Source organism: Mauremys reevesii, linkage group 13 (genome assembly GCF_016161935.1).
Source record: "Mauremys reevesii isolate NIE-2019 linkage group 13, ASM1616193v1, whole genome shotgun sequence".
Taxonomy (NCBI): domain Eukaryota; kingdom Metazoa; phylum Chordata; order Testudines; family Geoemydidae; genus Mauremys; species Mauremys reevesii.
The window spans coordinates 42,724,640-42,748,702 of record NC_052635.1 but is presented as its reverse complement, the minus strand read 5'-3'; the positions used below and the strand labels follow the sequence as shown (position 1 = coordinate 42,748,702).

General features: G+C 42.8%; 2 protein-coding genes across 4 annotated transcripts; both read right to left on the bottom strand.

Annotated features, from left to right (window-relative positions):
• Window positions 1-1,100: 1,100 nt before the first annotated feature.
• Window positions 1,101-13,771, bottom strand: OGFR (opioid growth factor receptor). 3 transcript variants are annotated; one of them, XR_005587984.1, is made up of 10 exons: window positions 13,446-13,771; window positions 11,393-11,473; window positions 8,839-8,886; window positions 7,689-7,751; window positions 7,266-7,353; window positions 5,802-5,880; window positions 5,175-5,241; window positions 4,659-4,807; window positions 1,768-3,424; window positions 1,101-1,629 (listed from the first exon to the last, which is right to left on the bottom strand). XR_005587984.1 is itself a non-coding variant. In XM_039499384.1 (9 exons), exons 1-9 carry the CDS (start codon window positions 13,644-13,646, stop codon window positions 2,008-2,010), a joined length of 2,193 nt encoding a protein of 730 aa, XP_039355318.1. In that variant the 5' UTR covers window positions 13,647-13,771; the 3' UTR covers window positions 1,101-2,007. The 3 variants fall into 3 exon arrangements, 2 of the variants coding, with proteins under 2 accessions (XP_039355318.1, XP_039355319.1); XM_039499384.1 differs by having other exon boundaries at window positions 1,101-3,424; XM_039499385.1 differs by lacking the exon at window positions 11,393-11,473 and having other exon boundaries at window positions 1,101-3,424; window positions 13,446-13,768.
• Window positions 13,772-16,063: 2,292 nt separating this feature from the next.
• On the bottom strand, window positions 16,064-23,611 carry LOC120379772 (MRG domain binding protein). The gene is given in 6 exon segments (XM_039497280.1): window positions 16,064-17,507; window positions 18,768-18,842; window positions 21,303-21,384; window positions 21,909-22,030; window positions 23,451-23,562; window positions 23,564-23,611. Coding segments are annotated over 6 exon segments (630 nt in total). The 3' UTR covers window positions 16,064-17,316.
• Window positions 23,612-24,063: the final 452 nt, after the last annotated feature.

The following is a 24,063-nucleotide window of genomic DNA, read 5'->3' as shown; positions in this document are numbered from 1 at the left end:
TACGCAAAGTGGGCCATGTATGAACACATCCAGTGAGACCATCGTTACTTAAATAAAAAGACAGCTATAAAACTGTACAAAGACTTTCATAAAAAGCAATTTTTTCCCTGTGTTCTCTAAACACTGAAGGTCTTTAGTTAGTTTTACTGAATATTTAAACACAATGTGTTTTTCTTCTAGAGAAAAAACACTTTAACAAATGGGTTTTAAGGCCTTTACTGTGTATTACTATAAGCATATATGCCCCGACTTCAACGAGACTACATGTGTGCTTAGAGTTACACATATGTGTAAATGCCAGGCCGGAACAGGGCATACACGTTTTGAGCAGGTAAGTCACAGATTAAATTCCAGAACAGTTAAAGATTCTTTGCTTAAGAGCTGGAACATGCAGAAGAAAAAACTCTCTGATAGGATGGCTGACCTAAGCTGCAGCAACGCTCCACAAAAACCAAATCGTATTTAAAAAACAAACGAACCAAAAAAAGAACCAGAGTTTAAATGAACATCAAGTCCAGTCTTTTCAGCTGCTGCATTTTTCTCCTCCTGCTTGGTGAAGGAGGTCCACTGCGGTAAATACCTTAATATTTTCTCCTGCATACAGCATGACATTGTATGATGCTCCTTTACCCCAGCTGAATTCCGTACAAGGCCGATGTGCACATTATTAAAATTAAGTGCAAGTTAGATGGTAGTAACAATAGATAGTAACATCATTAGTGCTGGTCAGTAGGTGGCAGGGGCTGACGAGATTCTCATGATGCTTCTGGTTTAAAAAACACCCCTTGACAGTTCAACTGTTTCACAGCCAAGATAGAGCTATGATCCCCGACAGTGCAAAGGACACGCTGCAGAACATGCTTGGGACAGTGAGACAGAATGCTACTGGCACAACAACATGTGCACAAACTAGAAAAGGGATTAAAATCATCAAGGGTGAAAATCCGCACTAGGGTCAAGGGAACAGTAGCCTGATGAAAACTGCATTGACAGACAGTTAAAGGACTCAGAACCAATGAAAAAACCACCAGGGCTCCACAGAGAGAGGAAAAGGGACTCCCAGGAGGGCAGCACTCTCTTTAAGCAATGCCTGATTTGTATTTTATTTTTTTTTTCCTTTCTCTTTCAGAGACTGGTGGGTTTCCAGTCTCCCAACAACCCTTGGAAGAAATGGATAAGTGACTTGTGCTAGGGCTAGATGGAATTAAACCCTCAACATCCCTGCACAGATTGGAGAAAAGTCCCGTTAAGGTTAATATTTGTCAAACATTTGGACTGTATAGTTCAATCAACAACTCTCGTATTCCAAACTAAATTCTTAAAATTAGTAACTTACTAATGGCAAGGCATTTGCATTTTCACATACATGAAATTTCGCTACCCTCACCCCTTTTGCAAGCAAATATTAGCAGAAGGGGGGACCTTTGCCCTCACAGAGCAGAAGAGCAGCAGGCTTCAAGTCGGACAACCACTGCACAACCAAATTGGGGTCTCCTTAAAAAATGATTTCAACAGAGCCTCACCAAGATGATCAACAGGGCCTCTCACTGGCCTTTACTAGGGAGACAGCAAATGTAAAAACTCCCCGGTGTTAGTGTGACAGTTTCCAAAGTGCCCAAGAGGAGTTACCTGGTAAAAAAATAAAACCAGAAACCAATTGGTTTATCCTACAAACATCTGTATTCCATGGATTAAGATCACCTATTAAATAAGAGCTTTGCTCTTTCAAGAGGAAAGAAGCTTTTTTTCCTTCTTTAAAACACATACCAAAAAAAGAGGTGAAGGGGGAAATCCTTGCAGACAGTCCCGCATGTCAGATACAAACAGGAACAGGAAGAGGCCGGGGCTCTTCCCTACGAAATTGACCAAGCAGATTTTTTTTCTAGTTAGGACAACCAGAAGGGAGGGGAGGGAATGAGTTTGTTCTGGATTGTTTTAAAGGAGACGTCTTTTTCCATGTGCCTTTGGAGTCTGAATCGCTGTTTCATGCTCCTTGAATTCAGGACATTACTGTCCTTCCTCCTCCCCTTGCTCTGGTACTATTGCAATGTTTTTGCCACACTCTGCCATTGTCTGCTGATCATTCAGTTCTGCTGAGTCCTCAATGCAATCAATTTCTTGCGCTATGTTCCTAGCACTGACTTTTTCAGGACAAGATTCCATCACACACTGCTGAAGAACCTCTTGGCCCCGGTTCTTGTCTGGGATTTTTGTTTCCCTTCTTGCACCGACATTTTCTGTCCCTTCTTTCTGTTCTTTGTCATCTACCTGGCTTTCACTTACTGTTAAAGTTTCTTTACATTGGTGCTCTTTGTTCTGTATTTCTGAATTTGCTTCACGTAGCATTGAGACACTGCCTGCCAAAGAAGGCAGGCCAGGCTCATTAGTCTCAGAACCAGGCAATGAATTCACAGATGCACCTTCAGCACCACTCTCAGGTTTCACATTAATTTCTTCCACAACCGTATCTTCCTCACTAACTTCTTCTTTCTCAGCCTCTGTTGCTTGGACGTTGCAGGTAGTGGTGTCAGTGTTCAAGTTTATTGCCATATTTACGGTACTGTTCTCTGGCATTGCCTCATCAACTTTCCTTCTTTTTACAGGTGCGTCAGATGACTCAGATGCCTTTAAGTCTTCACTACTGACATCACCTTCTTCAGCTGTTACGTGATCACCTTTTTCTGGCAATGCCGGAAGAGTCTCTGTGGTCTCTTGATTGATAGCAAATTCCCCTAGGTTATAAGAGATCTTCTCAATATCACTGGGACTTTTCAATAGCCCTGCGCACTTACCAGTTAATCTGTTCATCTCAAGCTTTCTTTTCTTGCTTTCCTTTAGGTGTTCACTCTCTGCTCCATCCCCCACGCCCACAAGGTCTTCACTCAGAACCTTCTCTTCTAGTTGGGGAAGTGAGGCTTCTCTCTCTTCTACGTTGTCGCCTCGCTCTGCAACGTACATGGCACCACACTTACTTTGCTCCTCTGAGGTACACTCGTCAGTCACCTTGTTGGTTTCTGAGTATGCAGCATCTCCAACTTTCTCCTCCCTGTCTGGAGGACTGGTTTCGTTCTTTCCCGCTGCTTCTTTATCTCTGACGGATTCCTTCTTGTCCTCAGCCTTTTGGCAGTGCTGAGACTTTAACGACGGAAGTTGATATTTCTGGAGTTTCTTATGAGGCCCCCATGCAAACTTATCCTGAGGTTTAAAGTGCATCCATGCATAGTGTATCAGTTCCCTTCGCTTCTGCTTGTTTCTGATGGTGAACAGGAAGTAATCCAAGGCACTTCTCTTAACATTTGGGAGTGTTTGGAAAACAAGCGTCTCTGTTAGGAAAAACTTGACCAGGCGTACTTGATAGTGTTCATACCCCATCTCTCCCAGACACTTCAGAATACGAGTTATCCGCAAATTGTTATGACTAAACCTGAGACACAAAAACAGGAAAAAAAAAAACAAGCTGAAGACAGTGAAACATGAAAATGACATCTTTAAGTGAAAGCAGCACAGTACAGAGTCCCACTTGAACCCAGAAAGGTATCTTAGACGTAGACATGCTGAAAGTTGTTAACTACAAATAAGTCTTTGCTGGAATCTTTAAGGGTAGATCACATTTAAGCCAACCTATTTTAGAAGCATCTATTGCTGTAATATCTAGCCTATCTGCTCTGGCTTTCAAACAGCGCTATCCCGTCCTTGTCTCAATGTTCCAGTTAACTCTGTAGCAGAGATTAAATGATATCCGAATTCCAGAATGGGGGGTGGCTTCCCCACTGCCATCATTGATGTGCAGTTTAAACTACAAAGATAGTATTGGAAAAGGAATTTGATATCATCAGTCAGTGCATGACAATAATACCTACAACACCACTACTTTGCTTTTAAGTAACACTTTTCATCCAAGGACCTGAAAGCATTTTGCAGGCATTGAGGCAGCCTTATAAACACCTTAGGAAGCATAGCTGTTAAATAAGCATAATTCCCTATGTAAATGACTGAGAGGTTAAGTGGCTTGTCCAACGTCACACATGCTCACTGCCAACAACAGAACTCAGGAGTTCGGACTCCAAGTTCCCAGCGGTAATGAGGGATCTTCACTCTTAATTCCCGTGATCGTTTTGTTTTCAAAACTGAACTTTATACACTCTTCTCAGCGTATCTTAAAAGAAGTAATCCCTGACGCATACTGAGCTACAGGTGAAAATTGTTCCAGTGGATTTCAGAGACTACGGCTGCTTGAGACCCATCACACTGAAGAGTAAACATGTGTAAGACACAAACTCCGAGGCCGCAAATATCAGAGTCTCTAAGCCTGTATTACAGCCTTAGGGAGACTCAGATGGACGCCCACCTTTCGGCTAGTAATGCCATAGCAGGAACACACAATACACACATGGCTCACGGTGGGACAGCTGTGGCCTCTAACCAGTTCAAGTAATTTACAGTAATACAAAAGATGCTGACAGGCCTCCCAAGCTATAGCCAGAATAAGGACACCTAAACTCTTGGCTAGTTGGCTCCCAGTTCTGTGGTCAGATCATTCAACTTCTGTAACACAGAAAGCCTTTGTATCTCTGTACGCAACTAATTCCTTTGGCTTCATTTGATTGTTCTTTCCCAAGAGTGAGGAATAAAAACCAAACAGTGTAAATGGGACTCACCGATCAAGGTTGCGAAATCTCTGACGCCAGTTTTCTGCTCTTTGCACTTCCCCCGTTTCTTGATCGATCAAGTTTATTCCATAAAAACCCAGCATGAGTTTGTAAGCTCTAATGAATCTTTGCATAACTTCCTTGGAGTTCTTAAAGGCCTGAAATGCACAAAAGACTCCAAATTGGCATGTATGGCAACCCAAAAAGATTTAAAAACTATCTGCATCAGTTATTTAAGAGGCCTTTCAGTTACACACAATGCTTACAAATGGCTATTGTGTAAAGACACACATTTGGGATCTTCACCGGTTATTTCTAGCTTATATCAACAAACCTATAATTTACTGCTGAGGATAGTTGAGGGGCGAAAAGATCAAAAGCTGCATTTAACAGTCATTGGAGCTGGCTCCATTATGGTGGGGAAGGAAATAGAGCATCTTTACATAGTATAGGGCAGACATTTACCTAGTTGAACCCCCAATGCCTTTCAAGTATAAAAGGCTTGAAATAAAAGAAGAGGCACACCTGAATTTCTTTACATGTGAGAGGCTTTGCACGCCAGTTCATCCCATGTTCACGCAAAGGAAACAACCTGAAAGGAAAGAAGATTTGCAGATTAGACAAAATAGAGATCACATTCAACCTAGCACACATGCTCCTTAAAAATAAGTTAACAGAAAGGTCTCCAAAACGCTGTAGATGCCAAATACAGTCCTCATCGAGAGGACATAACATGGAAAACACACAGAGTTTAGTCTGTAACAGCCTAAGTCACACTGCGAAAAGTCATTATACATACTTGTACTATTAGCAGTCTTAATATTAGCAGTCTTAATTGTTTATCTGTCTGGGTATTTCTAACTTAATCACCACCACAATATCTTTGCTCAGAACCTGGTTTCCATACATACTGCAGCTGGGGATTGAAGACTACTGACAGAGCTGCAAGGGAAATCTCCAGGATACCCAACCCTCTTGTTACTTTCAAAGAAAGTAACTGACTAAAATAAATCTCACAAATTTAGAGCTCAAGAGGGGCCCCAAGGTTTTCTGAGAAGCCAGCCACAGCAGCTCTGAAGCAGCAAATTCTTTGAGACAGACATCAGAAGAGAATCATTCTAAGAGACATCGCCTTTTGTAATAATTATTTACCATTGTATATAAGAATGGTTTTCTTCCAGAGTCTCGTAATCCTCCTGCCAAGCTTCAAGGAGCTCGTCAATAAATAAGCCTAGGTGAAAAAAGTGTGGGAGGTGAGAGAAGAAACTGCAGCAAATGAGTATGTGTAAAATTAACTGATTGTCCAGGAGATGGGATATAGTTACAGAAAACAGAATCTGTCTGTCTTCAAAAGGGGTCAGGGTAACCTATATAAAAAGAGCACTTTCAACAAAATGACAACCTAGTTTCCTCTCCAAGGGGCCCTAACAGAGTTATGTTTTTAACAGCATAAGTTTCTGGAGTGCAGGCTTTAAGGAAATGCCATTCCTGAGAAAGGGCCCAATCCTGCATTCCTTTGCAGTCAAATAACTGCATATTGATGGATTATTTTCTAACAAGCCAAGCACCGTAAAACCCAGAAAGTAAAAGCCAGGCTAGCATTATGATCTGCTATCACACAACAAATTAGGGGTAGATTCTCCAGAATGAGTCTGCTGCTACTTGAGGCCTGATCTTGCAATGACCCAAGTACGTCCTACAAGGTAGTGAGCATCCTCAACTTCTACTGAAGCTCAGCACTTTTCAAGATCAAGCCCTACGAAGGGGAGAGAAGCCTTTAGTACTTTTAGAGTCTCACAGTCTTGAGCGAAGACTAACATCCCATAGAGCACCATAGCCGGATCCGGAAGGACCCCAGAAAAACAGCATCTAGACTTCACAGATGCTTACGTCAGGTTAAACACTCATCTCATTTCTTAGTTTCAGATCAGTGATGGAATGTTACTGTTTTCCCTTCGGATGGCAGTTCTCGTCATTTCACTTTTGCATATGCCTGAAGCGAAGGCACCTTGGAGTGAGAATTCAGCACACAGGGAATGGGCATGAGGGAGAGCTGGATGGCTAAACACTCATCTAGAGAGCTGAATGTTCACACCCGCAGCTCAGATTCTCATCCAAAGCTATGAAGTTAATGTGAATGTGGGTCTAAAGGCATTAATGTCCTGCCGTGGGAAGGTGCCTAGCGGAAAACATTTTTAACATTTTAAAGAATGGCTGTGGGCAAATATACTTAATGACTACAGAGGGGCCCACCAGCTATTCTGCCTGCCCGAATTAGCTGTTTGTTTAAAAAGCAAAGAGCCTTTCAAACTGCAGTTACAAACAGAAAACTTTGAAGTGCACACGGTGAGTTAATTCTGCATATGCCACAGAGCGAAACAAAGGAAAGAACAAGGACCAAGGAATTGGCCACATTCTGCAATTTAAACGGGAAACCCTGATTTACATTATTTGTGCATCATGGAGCTAAGACAACACAAGGCAGAGCTCTGGCAGGCTGAACACAGGGCTGGGAATCAAGAGAGCTGGATTCTAGTCCTTCCAATCGGTGGGACACTTTGCAAGCTCACATGCATTACAACTGCACATATGGGAGGGCCCAGGTCAGATACGTACCATGAGGCAAAAAGTGAATTTCGTTTTTGTAAAAACTTAAATTCCACATCTCCTCCTCTTCAGCATCAGGTTCCCTTTCTTTCAAACCCTTCAGAAAAGAGGAGACATTAACAAGCAGCAATGCATTAAAACACATACATAATGATCTTCCCCATAGCTCTTCTGTGTTGCTAGCAAGGCTCCCAAGTCTGAGAACAGCAATTGGGAGCCAACAGCTTGTTTCTGAGCCAGCAGGATGTAGTGAGTACATCCTGCTAATTGGATGAGGAGAAGTGAATTACTTTATCATCATTTTAATATGCCTCATCAATCTGCCAACTTCAGGCTGATAAAAATGACATCTACCAAGCGCCCCTTGCGTCTAGCACGAGAAGAGAAAAAAACCCATGAAAAACAGGAAGTTCATAAATCTCCAGCCTGTACCGGATAACAATGCCTGTATCTCTGCATATCTTTTGCAGCTGTCCAGTTGCGTCCAGTCAAGAACTGAAGGGAAGAGGAAAGAGACAAATCAGAGATCCAGAACAAAAGCTTCCCAACAGAAAACACTGTTTTGCCATGTTTCTTCTTGATGCTGTAAATGCTGTTCTGGCTAACGTGAGAAAGTCTGGCTAACCTCAGCCTCTCGTGCAAATATTTCCCATTACCCCCCATTAATATCCTCCACAAAGTTCTGAATTCTCATCTCCCCTGGCAGACCAGCTGAGGATACAGCTATGCTTCAGCACCCATTCTATCATTCTGATTGTTTCACTGCATCCCTGAAGGTACCTTCAGGCTAAGACAGCTTGACATCATCTCCTTTATTAACTCAGCTTTTCCTTCCTTCCCGGCCTAATTAACCAGGGTCAGATGGTTTGCTTGTATGAACTTCTGCAGAGTTTTTATTGGTCTTTTACCCTCGGGACTGGAATTTTCACTTCTCTCCCTAGGGCAGGTAGGATCAAACCCCACAAATCTTACTCTTGGACAGTAGGAAAGACAATGCTAACTGGAATGAGGCCCAAATATCAATACCTTATTTAGACTAAGATTAAAGGTGTGAGTTTCTTAAAGACACGATAGCATCTGGTCTACACTAAGACTTTAATAGGTACGTTATATTTTTTCCCACTTTAGATGGTTAAGGAAGCCCTACACAATAAAATACAAATTTCCTTGTTAACGCTAAGGCATAAACTCACTTTTGTTTCCTCCTGCTAAGTATGTATAAATATCTCCTGTCTGTGTGTTCCATTCTAAGTCTTTAAGGTGCCACAAGTACACCTTTTATTGTAGCCTAGACAACTGAAGTCCACAATTGAAGTCCAGACCTCATTTCCGCACATTTTCCAGGAGCAAAAGGGATACTTAAACCCAACTGCAAAATATTTAGGTGGTCACTCCCTTAGAATATTACTAAGCTGAACTCTTCCACAGCTTAGAGTGGAAGAGAAGAAGCTGTGCATCTAGCAAGCAGCAATGCTGGTTTATGTAAGATAACGTAGCCAAGAGTCAAGTGAGTTATTTAAATATATTTCCCATCACCATTATCTATATCTTTCCAAACAGGCAAACACTGTTTTAATCCTACCTCAAAACCTCTATAACCAATTGATGAGACAGCTGGTCTTCTTCGCTCCTAAAAAAAAATAAAAAAAAAATACTTTAACATGAGACTTAGGGTGACATTATTGAAACCAAACGTCAGATATATTTTAAAAGAAAAATACAGTTCACTCATAAACATCAAGAACTAAGACACCCCAGTAACGTTTTACTTCTTTCAAGTCAGTCACTTCAGTGACAAGTTCTATTAGTTATGAAGTTGCGTTGTTTATACTTCAAATCAGTATTAAAAAACCTCACAGACAGTTGTCACCTGATTCTTTTCTCAGATAAGCTGATACAAAATCATGAGCAAATCTGCTGAAGTCACTGAAATTACACGCTGGGATAAAGCAGCTGAAAGTGAAAGGAGAATCAGGCCCTAGAGGTCTAAGATGTGTTTATGAATTTAATACAGCGTTTAGAGAGAAATCACTGGCTAAAGCTGGGGAGGGATAGCTTAGTGGTTTGAGCATTGGCCTGTAAACCCAGGGTTGTGAGTTCCATCCTTGAGGGGGCCACATAGGGATCTGAGGCAAAAATCAGTACTTGGCCCTGCTAGTGAAGGCAGGGGGCTGGACTCGATGACCTTTCAAGGTCCCTTCCAGTTCTAGGAGATAGGTATATCTCCAATAATTATTATTATATACTTTCTCCCAGCATAACATGGAAGTGGGAGTTATGAGAGTGACATTAAATAACTGACTTTTTTAAAAAAGCAAATTGTCCTTTATTTTTTAAAACATGGATTGTGTTTATACAAACCTCAATGACAGAACTGCCATTAAAATATGCAAGCAGCAGAAAGATGCAGACAGGACTTATGCACGCTGCTGGGCACTCTAGCCACAATCCATCAAGACACTTCAGCATGTGGTCTAACCTTAAGTGCCTGGAAAGTCCCACTGAGTTCAACCAGACTACTCGTGCAGAAAGGGCCTGATCCAAAGATTTCTGAAGTTAATGGGAATCTTTCCATCAGGTTCAATGGATTTGGGACCAGGCCTCAAAGTGCTTGCCTGGATCTGGCCCCTGGTGCTCGGCACTTGCAAGAACAAACAGACTCTCCCAATTTTTTTGCAACTATCTGACCATTATAATTTCCTCCTCCTGTCCTGGAAACAGAGACTTTCCTGCAAACAGTCAAATACTGATCAACGTCCACTGTGTTATTTAGGGTGAATTAGATTATGTACCAAATGGTTTGTAGTCAAGAGATTTCTCTGTCCAGTCCCATCGATTTTTAATAATAAAAACACTTAGCATCTATCTTCCAGGTGTTGTACGCACGTCTGTTTTAGATACCTTTGGAAAAAAGGTTTCCCACAGAATAAAGCCATAAATAAAGTAATTTTAAAAAATCTTGAACATTTACACAGATTTCCCCATAACCCAGAGAGGAGGAGGCTAAATAATTATTTAAAATAAACAGATTGCAAAGTAGATACGCATTATTCCCATTTTACAGGAGATGAAACAGCAAGATAAGTGAGGGACTTGTCCAGGCCAGTCAATGGAAGAACCAGGATTAGAACTTAAATTCCTGGTGCTAGGGAGGCCAGTACAGTTGTTTCTTAGGATGTAAAAAGAGATTGGGATTTCGCCCTATGAAATCCAGCTACAATCTTGATGTTTAAAATCCAGGAGTAAAATCCTGACTCCTCTGAGGTCAATAGGAATTTTGCTATTGATTTCACTGGGACCAGGATTTCACCCCAACTGTCTTATTTGCGTTTCAGACTCTTCTGCTCCAATATCCCCTAACACAATCAGGTGTTATGAAATAAGAGAAGACTAGCTCCAATTATGGAAAAGGATTAGGTCTGCAAGAGACAAGCATGACTCAAGATAGATATAATGCAAGTTTAAGGAAGCCAACTCATATGAAGCAGAAGTGCAGCAAGTCTTGTTTAGAAAGCTGGTGGATCTGAGACAAGAGAATCCTCGAACAGAGCATCATCAGACAGAGCAACGACAGGCAAGCAGAGAAGGCATACCCAATCTCCTGCTGTTGCGTTCCTGGGGCTAAGCTTCCATTCAGAGGTGTGTGAGAAAAGCCGAGAACAAAGTTGGAGAATGTGAACAAGAGCTAGCAACCAGTGGCAAGAAAGAAAGGAAGATAACTGCAAGACTCATGTAAAGAGAATGTGGCCAGCATTCTAAGAAGAGCAGCCTAAGCAAACAGAGGTTTCATCCTCACAAAATAATTTGCGGATGGGACAATACAAAGTCAGTTTTGTTGTTAGAGAGGGAAGTTGGTGCAATGGAACATGAAGCCTGCGATTCTGCAGTAGAATAAGCAGGTGTTAAAAAAATTAGAATAAAACCCAAGATTTTTATTACAAAAATGCATATTGTTTTATAGGGGAAGCTAAATGTGATAAAAAAAATTCTCTCAAAACATGTCCATGGACAGCTCCAGTTATGAACAAACAGCATTTTTATAATGACGTACAAAAGACATATACAATTTAGGATTTGGTTTCAGCCAGTTGTTTGAAAGTACGTATTTAAAATAAAATTAAAAAAAAATCTCTAACCTGGGCATCTGAAAGATTAAGCTCTGAAAGAACTTTCCTCAAAAACATATATGTCTTCCTGAATAGACAATACCATCTAGACTGAAGAGAAAGGAATCTACGTTAGTTTAATAGGAGCGAAAATAGGTACTTGTTTTGCAAACTGGTCAGAGCTCTTTGCAGGCTGCAGATGTGTGTAAAATGAATGGTGAGAAAACTTGGGGTTTTTTTGGTATAAGAGTTCTCGCATTCTCCTCAAAGACTATTGCAGACTTCGCTTGAGAGGGATAGCAATACATTTATAAAGGAAGAGTTAATGTTTTTAGAAGCAGGGTGCTGATATTTTGGGGGTAAGAAGCTGCAACATCCCTTTAAAGCAGGCTTTGAAAAATCCATTCACTGGTGCTGAAAACAGGTTGTCTTTGCCTTTGCTTCCATTTAAACTATATACAGCACCAGTTCAGCTGCATTCGTGATCAACAGCAGGCAATTTTCTTACCATAGAAAAAGGGAAGAAAGGAAAAGAAGCAGTGTCTAGTCCATTCCACTTTCTGATTCCTCTGCATTAGCACAATCCAGAGGAATGTTTGCTTGTTTGGGGGAGGGGGGGGGGAGAAGGGGGAGGGAAGAGATGCTTCTACAGGAATAAAAATTGGTTTGAAGATTTGTAAAAGTTTTTTTCCTTTAAAACCAAAACCTACATTTAAGACTAAATTTGACTTGGCAGCATCCCTTTAACAATAAGTAAACAAAGTTCTTCCACAAGGACACCTGTATCTCTGTGAATAGCATTTCATGAAATACTACAGGCACTTGAGACAAAGTCCTGGAACTAGATTCTGCAAATGGATCTGCACAAGCAGAATCTCAGTGAAGTCAACAGAACTCCACGCTGCTGCTGCTGGAATGGGCATGGGCAGATTCATTTACAGGATCATTCTAAGTCTTAGTTTTGTCTGCAAACTTATTACTAAATCTGTGCCCTTGAAGAATTAAGCATTACTTTGTGCTTCAAGATAAAATCAAAAAGCTATTTTACTGAAACTCCCAATGAGCTTCTACACATAATTTAAAAATATAACCTTCCTTAAAAAAAGTGAATTAACTAAGATGTGCAACCTCCTAACCTTACAAATGTGTTGAGCCGAGTCACCAAAGTGAAACTGAACACAAGGATTAGTTTCCTTTTCCCCAAGATAGGAGGAGTTAGAGAAAAAAAAAGACTGCAATGAGCTTTGATTTTCTCTTTCCTAAAACAAAGACAAAAAGCAAAACAAAAGATCTGTTTAAGTAGTATCCTGGGACTGTTATTAACACTGATGAAGACAGTGAGAAACTTTACAAGAGACTTAAAACACACAGTTATCCATCACTAACATTTTACAGCAACAGAGTTAAAAAAAATCACATTTTGCAGCCTCATAAGGATTTTTTAAAGTGTTGTATGACATTAGCCAGTGGTCTTTTTCAGGTTCACCGCAGATCTATATAGCGCCCCTTCTTGAAGTAGCTTTGTAAAAACCTAGTAAATTTTATTTCAATCTTAAAAGCGAAGAAATATTGCTTGATGGTACAATCTTAAGAGTAACATCCCTTAGGGCCACCAATAAAAGGCCACCCCCCTCCCCAAATAAAGTGGTTGGAGCATATACAGCAACAGAAGATGCTCAGTGTCAACAATTCTGAGCTATGATGTTAAAAAACAGACTTCACCATCATAGATTCAGGGAAGTGGAATCAACTGAGTCTACAAGATGGAAAGTTGATTTCTAACAAAATTATCCTGCTTACCAGGAATGCTGGGAAAGATATTCAGAAACAGCATATGGCAATTGCATGAAGCTTTAGTGGAACATAACACCTCAGATGGCCAGGAGAAAGGCAGGAAAGGCAAATTAATATTTCTCCCCCACATACACAGATCTGATACTGAGGGGCTCTCTCCTCACCCCCAAGTCCCCCGAGCACACTGGAGGAATAACACCTCTCCCACCGCCCTGCCAAAACAACCCCCAGCCTCCCTACCAGGTCGCCCCCCTCTTTCACATACAGAAAGCCCACTCGGAGGAGTCACCTGTGCGCCGCTGGCCTGATGGGAGCCCCTGAACCACCCTGGCGAGGACTCCTCTCCCTCTCTGGCGGCTCGGGCCTCCTGCGACTCCTTCCCTTCCTCCTCCTCCTCCTCCTCGCTCTCCCAGGTGGAGTCGTACTCCCAGCAGCACCACCCTTTCTTCTCGCCATCCTCCAGCCCCGAGAAGCTCATCCAAGCCGCCATCGGGGCCCCCGGCTGCTAGGAAAGGAAACCGAAAGAGGCGCTGTGTTAGCAGCGGGGAGGGGTCGGGTACAAAGCCAGCCACGTGAGTGGCCTCCTGGAATTCCGGGAGGCGTGCGGCACAGCTGGCCCCGCCTCCCGTGTCTGCAGCCCGGCCCCGCCATTGGCCGAGCCGCGCCGCCGGAACGTTGGCGGTGTCTCCGCGTTCCATCCCTCGCCGGGCGCGGGCTGCGGCGGCTTTTCCAGCAGCGGCCCAGGCGCTGGCGCGGTGCTGCGGGATGGGGCCCAACCGGAAGTAAGGGGCGCTGGCCAAACCGGCTCGCGGCGAGGCTGGTGGTTAAACGTCAGTGACTCAGGCACACGCAGGCTGCAGACACCCTTCCCGCAAGCAGGGCAGCCTGACAGCTCGGGGGCCCGCCATAGGTGCCTAGCGTAGGCTACTGCCCTGTTGTTTTTCTTTTGATTTGCAGAGGCCGTGGTAGAGAGCAGGCATCCAGGAGGCTGTAAAATCCAATCCTACAAATATTTGTTCGACTTGAATAGTGCATAAGTGTAAGCACGTGAGTACCTCTTTGCAGGATTGGGTAAGGAGGTAAATTCGATCAACTTAGTCATCCTCTTGTTTGAAGGGGGGAAAAAAATCAAGGGACAACATTGCAAAGAAGCCAGAGCTTCATGAAGGTGGGGGGAAGAGGGCATCTTGCAGAACATTTTGGGATTTTTTAAGGCTGGTTTCCATTTTGAGTTAACTTCAAAATGGGTAGTTTCCAGGTTACTCTTAAATATACATTCTACCAGATAAAAAAAGCAAAAACCAGGAAATCCAGCAAACCCTACACCTCCACCCACTCAGGGATTACATTGAAATGTTGCATCACATGGTGATGTTCTGTCACAGTCACACAGCTTTGCAAAAACATAAGAGCTGGCAAAGCCTGCAATCAACATAGCAAAAATACCTTTTTTTGGAAGGTTTCAGAGTAGCAGCCGTCAGTAGTCTCAGTTAAAAAAAAAAAAGAAAATTTAAACTTAAAGACTACTAAATTTATTTTTTTATTTGAGCAGAGCTTAAGCTAGCTTCTCTTCGCTTCTTAAGCTCAAAGCTAAAAAAAAAAAAAAATGTTTAAGGTGTCACAACATACCCCTCTTTTTTTTTTTTGGAAGGATAGTCTTGTGGTTAATGCACACAACACCCCAAAGGGATTCTCCACAAGATTGCATGGTTTTGCCACCATCATCTTCCATCAGGGTTTTTGCGCTTCAGTGCATCCCCTGATTGTCTTGACAACACACACTCCCCTAAAAAGTAATATTGACTTCTTTGGGCTGTGCTGCTGCCTAGTGGAGGGGAAAGCCCTGCTTCTTTGTGCCATCACAGTCTATGCATAGTTGAAGTTTGACTTCATGGACTCTGCCATGTTCCTCAAAGTCTGGATGGTTACTTGATCGATGAATACATGCTCCGATCCCTCTGCCACATCCCCCCCTCCCCTTAAATAGGGCCCAGTTTCCTGCAGTTTTTTTCATGGGGAAACCTAGCTGCCTGCTATACCTCATCTGGTTTGACTGGGGGCAACCCGTAGGCTTCTCAGGCGTCATCCTTAACTATATTCCCCCCCACACCCCTCATCTCTATTGTCTCTCCATACCGTGGGAGTGCCCTTCCACTTCCTGTGCCAGATCCCTCACCTCTCTCTTCAGGATGAGCTGAGGCTCCTCTTGCTGCCCTCTTGTCTGTTGAGGCCAGTGTGGGGTGTAGTGAAGGCCAGCAGAAGAAGACAGGCCTCTAGCAAACTCTCTAGCAGGAAACTCTATTGACCTGGGGCAAGCCCAGCAGCAGGATTTGTTTTTTCAGTCCAGCTGCCTGGGTTGGGCATAGGAATTTGAGAAAGGATGGCAGAAACTTGGGAGTAGAGGTCTAGAAACTAAGAGGTTAAAATAGCCTCATGAATAAGGCATGTGCTCTGGATTTTATATCTACCATGTAGTCACTTAAACACAAATGATGGGCAAAGGCTAGCAAAGCATGGGATGTGCTGTCTCCACTGCCTGTTTAGGAGAAGTAAACAAAAAATGAACACAGATTGCCAGAGCTCTACTAAGATCCGTGGATGAGCCAATTGCAAAGGCAAAGAGGCTTTGTACAGGACCACATACCAGTTATTGGTGCCACTGTTTAACCAAAACAAGCCACATCCATTTCTCCATTGTTTAAAACAGGGGAAAGGAAGGAGGATCCACAATTTCCAACACTGAGACACTTCTTAAACTCCTACTAGGCACTTAAGTATCTTTTAAAAAATGGTCCTAAGCCTGTTTTTTTTAAGCTAGTTTTCACAATAATCATCTAATAAAACACGATGAGCCAAACTATTAGATTCACACTTCTTCAAGTAGATGACAATGCTGCACACCAAAAGTGTTGGGCTATTTTTTTATTTAACAGTAAAGTTAATACTGTGAAGATACTACCCAATAACATTTCAGACTGCTTCATTCAGCAGTTTAACATGCACTTGTTAAAATCAGTATGTCAGGAAGAGGGAAGGGATAAAATGGGAGAATTGATCATTTTCTGGCAATTCAAAAAATAGTAACTGCTACCAATTCTCAATATTCTAGCATATAAGACTGAAAATAAGTTTCAAAATACCAGTAAGAGTGAACTAAAACTACTCCAGGAAAGTACAATAACAGCACAAGATTAAGGTTTTACAATATTATTTCCATTTAACAGCCCTTTGTAAAAATAGCTTTTTTAAAAAAATTGACAAATGCTGAAATACAAAACCAACTGTTATATACACTATTACAGTACAACTGGATGAGGCAGTATCTCCAGGTTCTTGCATAGCGCAGTGGATCCCTTTCATACCATGTGGCACTACTGGACATGTTAGTTTAAGCCACTTATGAGGACTTCTGTCTAGAAACATTTAACATCTTCCTTTATTTACAGTATGAAATAAAAGGTTGAAAAATAAATTATACCACACTAAGTCTCCATGAGACAGAGGGTTTACTTTTCCCCTCAGTCAAACAGAACAGTAACAAAGAATGCTTCACCTTAGATCTGTATTTAACAAATAGCGTTTAGTTTTACTGGACCAACAAAGCCAGACATTTAATAGAAAAAGAGGTTCTTGCTATAACATGTTACTAGTAAAATGTCCTAAGAACAGTAACCCAGCAAGGGGCCATAATAGTCACCAAAGAAAGCAATAAAAATAAGTCCGGAAAGGGATCCAAACTTTAAATAAATGACGTAAGCTTTTCAAGAACTGAGGCTCCTTGTTCCGCCAAGAGCTTATTTCACAAACTGTGTTAACACAGTGTGTGTGTGTGCGCACGCATTACTAATATTTTAAAATGCTACCACTTGACTTGTTAAGTACACACATGCTTGCAAAGCTGCCAACTTTCCTGCAGTATCCTGAGAACGTAGCCATCGATTAGCTATGCAATACTGACCAGCAAGCAACCCGTTATGAGAGAAGACACACAAACCCATGTCCACACATAATGACAATGTGCCGAAGCTTTTAATATCTGGGTCAAATAGCTTTTTCTCCACCTAACAAATCTTTATAACAACTTCCTTTCTCTCCTATTCCATTCTACTGTTCCCTTCCCTGGTTCTATAGTTAAAAGCACCTGTCTTTCACTGTATTCTCTATGTTCTGCGCCGTTTTGCAGCACTTGGACTGGAGGGATTGCTGTTTGCATTTAAGACCTTTTCAGTGACTCTGTTACGTTTCCTTTTATCAGCTCCTTCTTTGGACCCAGAATCTGATGAGCTCCTTTCTTTCTCTTTGCTGCTTGGTTTTTCAGCTGCTTTTCCCAAGTTTCCTGAAGGTGCATAAACTGAAAAGGGATTAAAGCAATGACTCCAAATCAGGCTCATATGAACAATTTTTTTATACTATATAGCAATTTTCAAACTGATTAAGCCTCCCAACATCCTTGTAAGTATGCAAGTATTCTCTGCATTTTACAGAGAAAAAAGTTATTTAAAATAGATACCTTACTGTCATTTATTTGTCCTTAAAATGCTGCACATACTTTGGTAAATCAATTAAAAATAGTAGTATAATCCACTAACCTAGATTATATTGCAGTAATTTTTGTTTATTCTAAGGAACTTCTACTTTACAGGGCACATGTTCAGCCTATGAAACTCGTTGTCATTGAGGTAAATATTGTAGCTGTATTTTAAAATTAAACAAGTATTTTATGATATAACTGGATAATTTTACGACCACTAACAATGGGCTTGATCTTGCTCTTATTATAATGAACAGCAAAATCCTCACTGATTGCAGTAATACAAGGTCCAATGTAAAGTGATGAGAGAAATCACATCTCATATGTCAGGGAGGAAGCTTCAGAGGTAAGAATGGAGTTCCCCTGCTTCAGCACTGTACAGCGCTGCCCAACTGAGGTGGGAGCAAAAGGTAATTCCTCTGAAACATCAGATACTGGCAACTGCTGCAAGCAGGATGCCAAAATAGGTGAACCAACTAATCTGGTGCTGCAAGGATTCCTCCCATTGATGATGTGGTGCCTGCCATCTGTTTCAGTTTCACAAACTAGGGATACTATTATCCCTAGTAGCTGTTGCTACAGGATCATATAGCAGAAGACACAAGGACTATATTTCCCATCTGCACCTAGCCAGAATATTGCGACCATTTCTTTTGAATGTGGACCTTGCTAGTGTGATCTACACCTTTGTCACCTTGAGGCTGGCTTACTGCAATGGGAGTTTTACCTCTGGCTTTAATAGGAATCAGCTATGGCCCTTTATCCTCTGCCATCTGCTCCCAGAGCTCAAATCAACTGTTTGAGGAGTTTGGCACTGTTCAGTATAACTGCAGAACCAGCAAAGGGGATACAAATTTGTTGATCTCCAGAAAGACAGTAGTTTCTGCATTTTTAAAGTATTTTCGTTCTTGGCAATGGACTGATGCTCTTTTGTTCTTTAAAGATTCTGTACCATATCATGCCAATTTTAAGTTTAAGGTAAGTCAAATTTTGGGTCTATACCATTTGATGAAATCCATTCAGAACTGCTGTTGCCTTCTAGATAAGTTTGGCTATGAAGTATAAAAATTACAGATGTACCTTCTTCTGGGCCTGCATGAGGTTCCAACTCTTCTTTTATTTCTTCTTTCACCTCTTCTTCAATCATTACTTTTCCTGTAAAAAGAGTTATTAAGCAGATGATGATTGTTGTTTGATAGAAGTATAAACCTGTGTTCAGCACCTCAGGATCAACTGTAAGTGCACGGTGTTCAAAACTGGTTACTGTACATGGTGTTCAAAACTGGTTACTGTAACAGTCAACACTGACTCAAGTTAAGTAAACAGATTACTCATTGCCAAAAACCAGATGGATGGAAAGAACAATTGAGCCACAATCACTGCTGATATCAAATATAAGGTAGAGTCATGGAAACAATTAGGGCAGATGTCACCAAAACACAGATTCCAATCCATTTTTATAATAGTAACTGGGCAAAATATGCTGCAATGGCTTGGACTGATGCTGCCTTTTATAAATATTGAGTGGAATACTTATTGCAGCTAGTAGTTGAGAGGCGTTCCAGTGTAGTTTAAAATTTCGTAAGAACAACTGTCCTTTTTCAGAGGTAGACGTCTAAACTTCCAAGTTCCTATCTTGGATAACAGCACTGGGTACCTGATGACAATCTGGATCTTCCAAGTTTGACTTTTTTTTTTTAACAGGTTTTTTTTTTTTTTGGTCAGTGGGCTACGTATCGGTGGAGATTTCTGCTAGATCAGATTACACAGAGAGGAGCTCTAAGAATAAAGGAGTTTTGAAATTAGGCAGTCAAAGAATCATGGAGAAACATTAAATGAAGGATAGGATTAAAATTCAAAATGATCCGGACAAACTGGAGAAATGGTCTGAAGTAAACAGGATGAAATGCAGTAAGGACAAATGCAAAGTACTCCACTTAAGAAGGAACAATCAGTTGCACACATACAAAATGGGAAATGACTGCTTAGGAAGGAGTACTGTGGAAAGGGATCTGGGGTTCATAGTGGATCACAAGCTAAATGAGAGTCAACAGTGTAACGCTGTTGCAAAAAAAGTGAACATCATTCTGGGATGTATTAGCAGGAGTGTTGTAAGCAAGACACGAGTAGTAATTCTTCCGCTCTACTCTGTGCTGATTAGGCCTCAACTGGAGTAATGTGTCCAATTCTGGGTGCCACATTTCAGGAAAGATGTGGACGAATTGGAGAAAGTCCAGAGAAGAGCAACAAAAATGATTAAAGGTCTAGAAAACATGACCTATGAGGGAAGATTGAAAAAATTGGGTTTGTTTAGTCTGGAGAGAGAAGACTGAGAGGGAGCATAACAACAGTTTTCAAGTACATAAAAGGTTGTTACAAGGAAGAAGGAGAAAAATTGTTGTTCTTAACCTCTGACGATAGGAAAAGAAGCAATGGGCTTAAATTGCAGCAAGGGCAGTTTAGGTTCGACATTAGTTTTACCTAACTGTCAGAGTGGTTAAGCACTGGAATAAATTGCCTAGGGAAGTTGTGGAATCTCCATCATTGGGGATTTTAAAGAGCAGGTTGGACAAACACCTGTCAGGGATGGTCTAGATAATACTTAGTCCTGCCTTGAGTGCAGGGAACTGGACTAGATGACCTCTCGAGGTCCCTTCCAGTTCTATGATTCTATGAACAGATTTTAGTGTTGAGTATAAATACAACTGCATTGCTTTAAAGCTATAAATGCATTAATTTAAGATAAGATTCTCAGTTTGCTTTCAAGCAATTTGTGAGGCAACTACTGCAAGAAGGGTATGAAGAATGTATCCCTTCAGAAGGAGAAAGGATTTTATCTATGGTGGTCTTGGAAATAAAACAAACAAAATAAATGTAAGAAATTAACCATCAACTTCATTATTGCAAATTCCCACACACCACAGGTGATTTGTGAAACACCCCATCAAAAGGCAAGTGTTTTACCTGCCAGAGAACTGCAGCTATCCAATGTAACTACAGTTCTTGAAGTACAACTGTTTTAACAAAGTAGCATTATTGTAACAATTGCCTAATGAATCTTAAATCGGTAATATTTTACCACATACACACAACTGGAATTTTCATTGGCCAAATAGACTATATATTTTAATATAGTTCTTTCTAGAAATAAAACAAAACTCCATGGCCATCATTTTAAACACAAAGGATCTATCCTGGCAAACACAGTCAGACACAGTGCTTACTACCAATGGTAGTCTTACTAAAGTGTGCAACTTCACCTTGCCTCCAAAACAAATAAACCTTTAATCACCTGCATATGAGTCCAAAGGGCCAAATTTTGACGACCTTGCTGCACACAGCAGCCACCCCTCCCCTGCAGTAAGTGGAAGACCTGTGTACTCAATCAAAGGGAGAGTTTGGATCTAAATAGTGTAAATAAAATGTCTTTGTATCAAAGATCCCATCTATGTTAAACTTTCTACTGTTTTCCATACCCACACAATCTGATGATGTGAAACACTGGCATCAGGCTGGAACATCATTACTTCTTTCCTTCTTCTGGAGTTCAAGTTGGCTAATCATACCTACACTGGATTAGAGCATCCCAACGTAAAACCTAGTATCAGATCTCACCTTCTTTCACTTCTTGGATAATTTCCTCAGGCAGGATGAAGTTTTTCTCTGAATTAGGGAAGGGCAGAATCTCAGATTCATGCTTAAAAAGAAAAGAAAAATTTATTTTGTATGATTTTGTTAGAACTATCAGCTCAGATTTTCTAAACAAACACCCAAGTAATTTCATGCACAGGAAAAGATCAAATAACTCATAATAGGGTATCTGAGTCTAAGGTCAGGAGTTCCGTAAGGGTTATCAGAGGACAAGATACAGGATGTGAGGGAGACAATGCATTTCTCAGCAAATACTTGTGAGTTCTTAACTTTATACATGTCAGTAAGACTACTTGAATGTATAAGGTTAAGCATGTGCCTAAGTATTTACTGGGTCAGGGCCTACAGAACTAGAAATTTTACATCAGAGCAAGAGCATAAGATGGAAGAAATAATGGACTTGATTTTCCTCTCTCCTGTACTAGTTTTACACAGGTGAAACTCCACTGACCTCATAGGAGTCACCTAATTTACATTAATGGAAGAATCGGGCCCAACGAGTATGACATATCAAAGCTGCTAAAATCTACTGGAAATCAGGATTCCCCAATGCCAACCTTCTATACTCACTAGTGCTTGCATGTCGTACATGGTGCTCAAATGATCCCAAATCACTCTGGAGGAAATCTGACGTCCAATATTCTGACTGAATTTATCTCGGATACAAATCATGTGAAAGTGGCGATTCACACCTGAAGGAAGGCAGGAAAAAGTTAGCGCTATCAGCGACATTCACTAAGACAAAAAGAACAGGAGTACTTGTGGCATCTTAGAGACGAACAAATGTATTTGAGCATAAGCTTTCGTGGGCTACAGCCCATTTCATCGGATGCATGTAGTGCTGTAATCCACGAAAGCTTATGCTCAGATAAATTTGTTAGTCTCCAAGATGCCATAAGTGCTCCTGTTCTTTTTGCGGATACAGACTAACATGGCTGCTACTCTGAAACCATTCACTAAGACAGCAGTTCTCAAACTTTTTTACTGGTGACCCCTTTCACATAGCAAGCCTCTGAGTGCAACCCCCCTTATAAATTAAAAACACTTTTTAATATATTTAACACCACTATAAATGCTGGAGGCAAAGCAGGATTTAGGGTGAAGGTTGACAGCTCGCAACCCCCCATATAATAACCTTGTGACCCCCTGAGGGGTCCCGACCCCCAGTTTGAGAACCCCTGCACTAAGAGGTATGTGTATCATGTCACAGAATAAGTAACTGTAACAGATCTGTGCAGGTCTACTTGTTAAAATCCAGGTTGATAAGCAGTAAGTAAACAAACATTTTTCTCTTGCATCCGACGAAGTGGGTATTCACCCACGAAAGCTCATGCTGCAAAACGTCTGTTAGTCTATAAAGGTGCTGCTTAAACATTTTTCTGGATTTTTCACTTGCACCTAACAACCCCTCACCCCCTAGGCTGCAGAGGTGATGCCTCACTGCCCTTGACAAGGAACAACTGAAGGGGAGAAAGAACAGGAGTACTTGTGGCACCTTAGACACTAACACATTTATTTGAGCATAAGCTTTCCTGACCCCTTTCCCCCACACTTTCTTGCACTCCCTCCTAGTCAAGGGCAGGGAGGGAAAGGAAAGCCCAGCAGCAGTCCCCTGCCTTGCTAGGTTTTCCCTGTATTCATAATTCCTGCCTTACCTCTATTTTTGCAAGTAAGAATCCCTACCCGCTGGGGGCAGGGCTTGTTTCAGGCCCTGCCTATACAAAGGGAAGGTTGGTACTTGCCCTCTGCTCCTGCAGGGCCAGATTCCCGCCCGTGGCTGGATGTGGGTGCAGCGCCCCAGGCGGCCAGCCAGAGCAGAGGCCCCGTATCCCCCCGCCCACTTACAGGCCCCCAAAGGAGGGGCGGTGGCAGCGGAAAGCGCCCTGGGGGAGGGTTGGGAGCCGGGCGGGCAGCCCGGGGAGTCGAGCCGAGCCGGGCTGGGGCAGCACCATCCTCCCCCGGCGCTGCCCGCGGGAGGCCACTAGGGGCGGCACCGCAGCGCAGGGCCGGCGCCTCCCAGCGCCCTGAGCCTCCGCCAGCCCCGGTTCTCCCCCCTCTCCCCCGGCCGGCGCCGCTACTCGAGGCCGGGGTCTGGCCGCGGCCTGCTCTCACCGACGGGCTTGTGGCCCAGCATGGCGTGGAAGAGGCAGACCTCCACCTCGGGGCTCCACACCACCGCCTCCTCGGCCGGCGCGCCGGGCTCCGGAGCCGCCCTCCCGCGGGCACGGGGGCTTCTCCGCGCCGCCGGCCGAGCCGCCCTCCGCCTCGCCCATCGCCCCGCGCGGCCCCGGAAGCGCCGCCGCGGTCCGGCCTGCACGGCGCCGCAGCGCCCCCTGGCGGCCGCCCGCTGCCTCGGCCCGGCCTCTGCGCTGCCCCTGGCGGCCGCCCCGATCCGTGCAGCGGGGGGGCTCAGCGGCTGCTCCCTGCCCCTCGGCTCTGGCGCCCCCTGGCGGCTGCCCCGATCCCTGCAGCGGGGGGGGGGCGCTCAGCGGCTGCTCCCTGCCCCTCAGCTCTGGTGCCCCCTGGTGGCCACCCGATCCCTGCAGCGGGGGGCTCAGCGCTGCTTCCCCTGGTGGCTACTCTGGGCCCTCCACACCTGGGGTCTAGAACTGGGCCTGAGTCCCAGTCAGGCAGCTTAGATCCCTCAGGAGAGGGCAAGGGGACCAGTTTGGCTGCCCTCTCAGAGCCAGCCCCCATTGATCTTGGGGCGCAAGCGCTTGGGTTC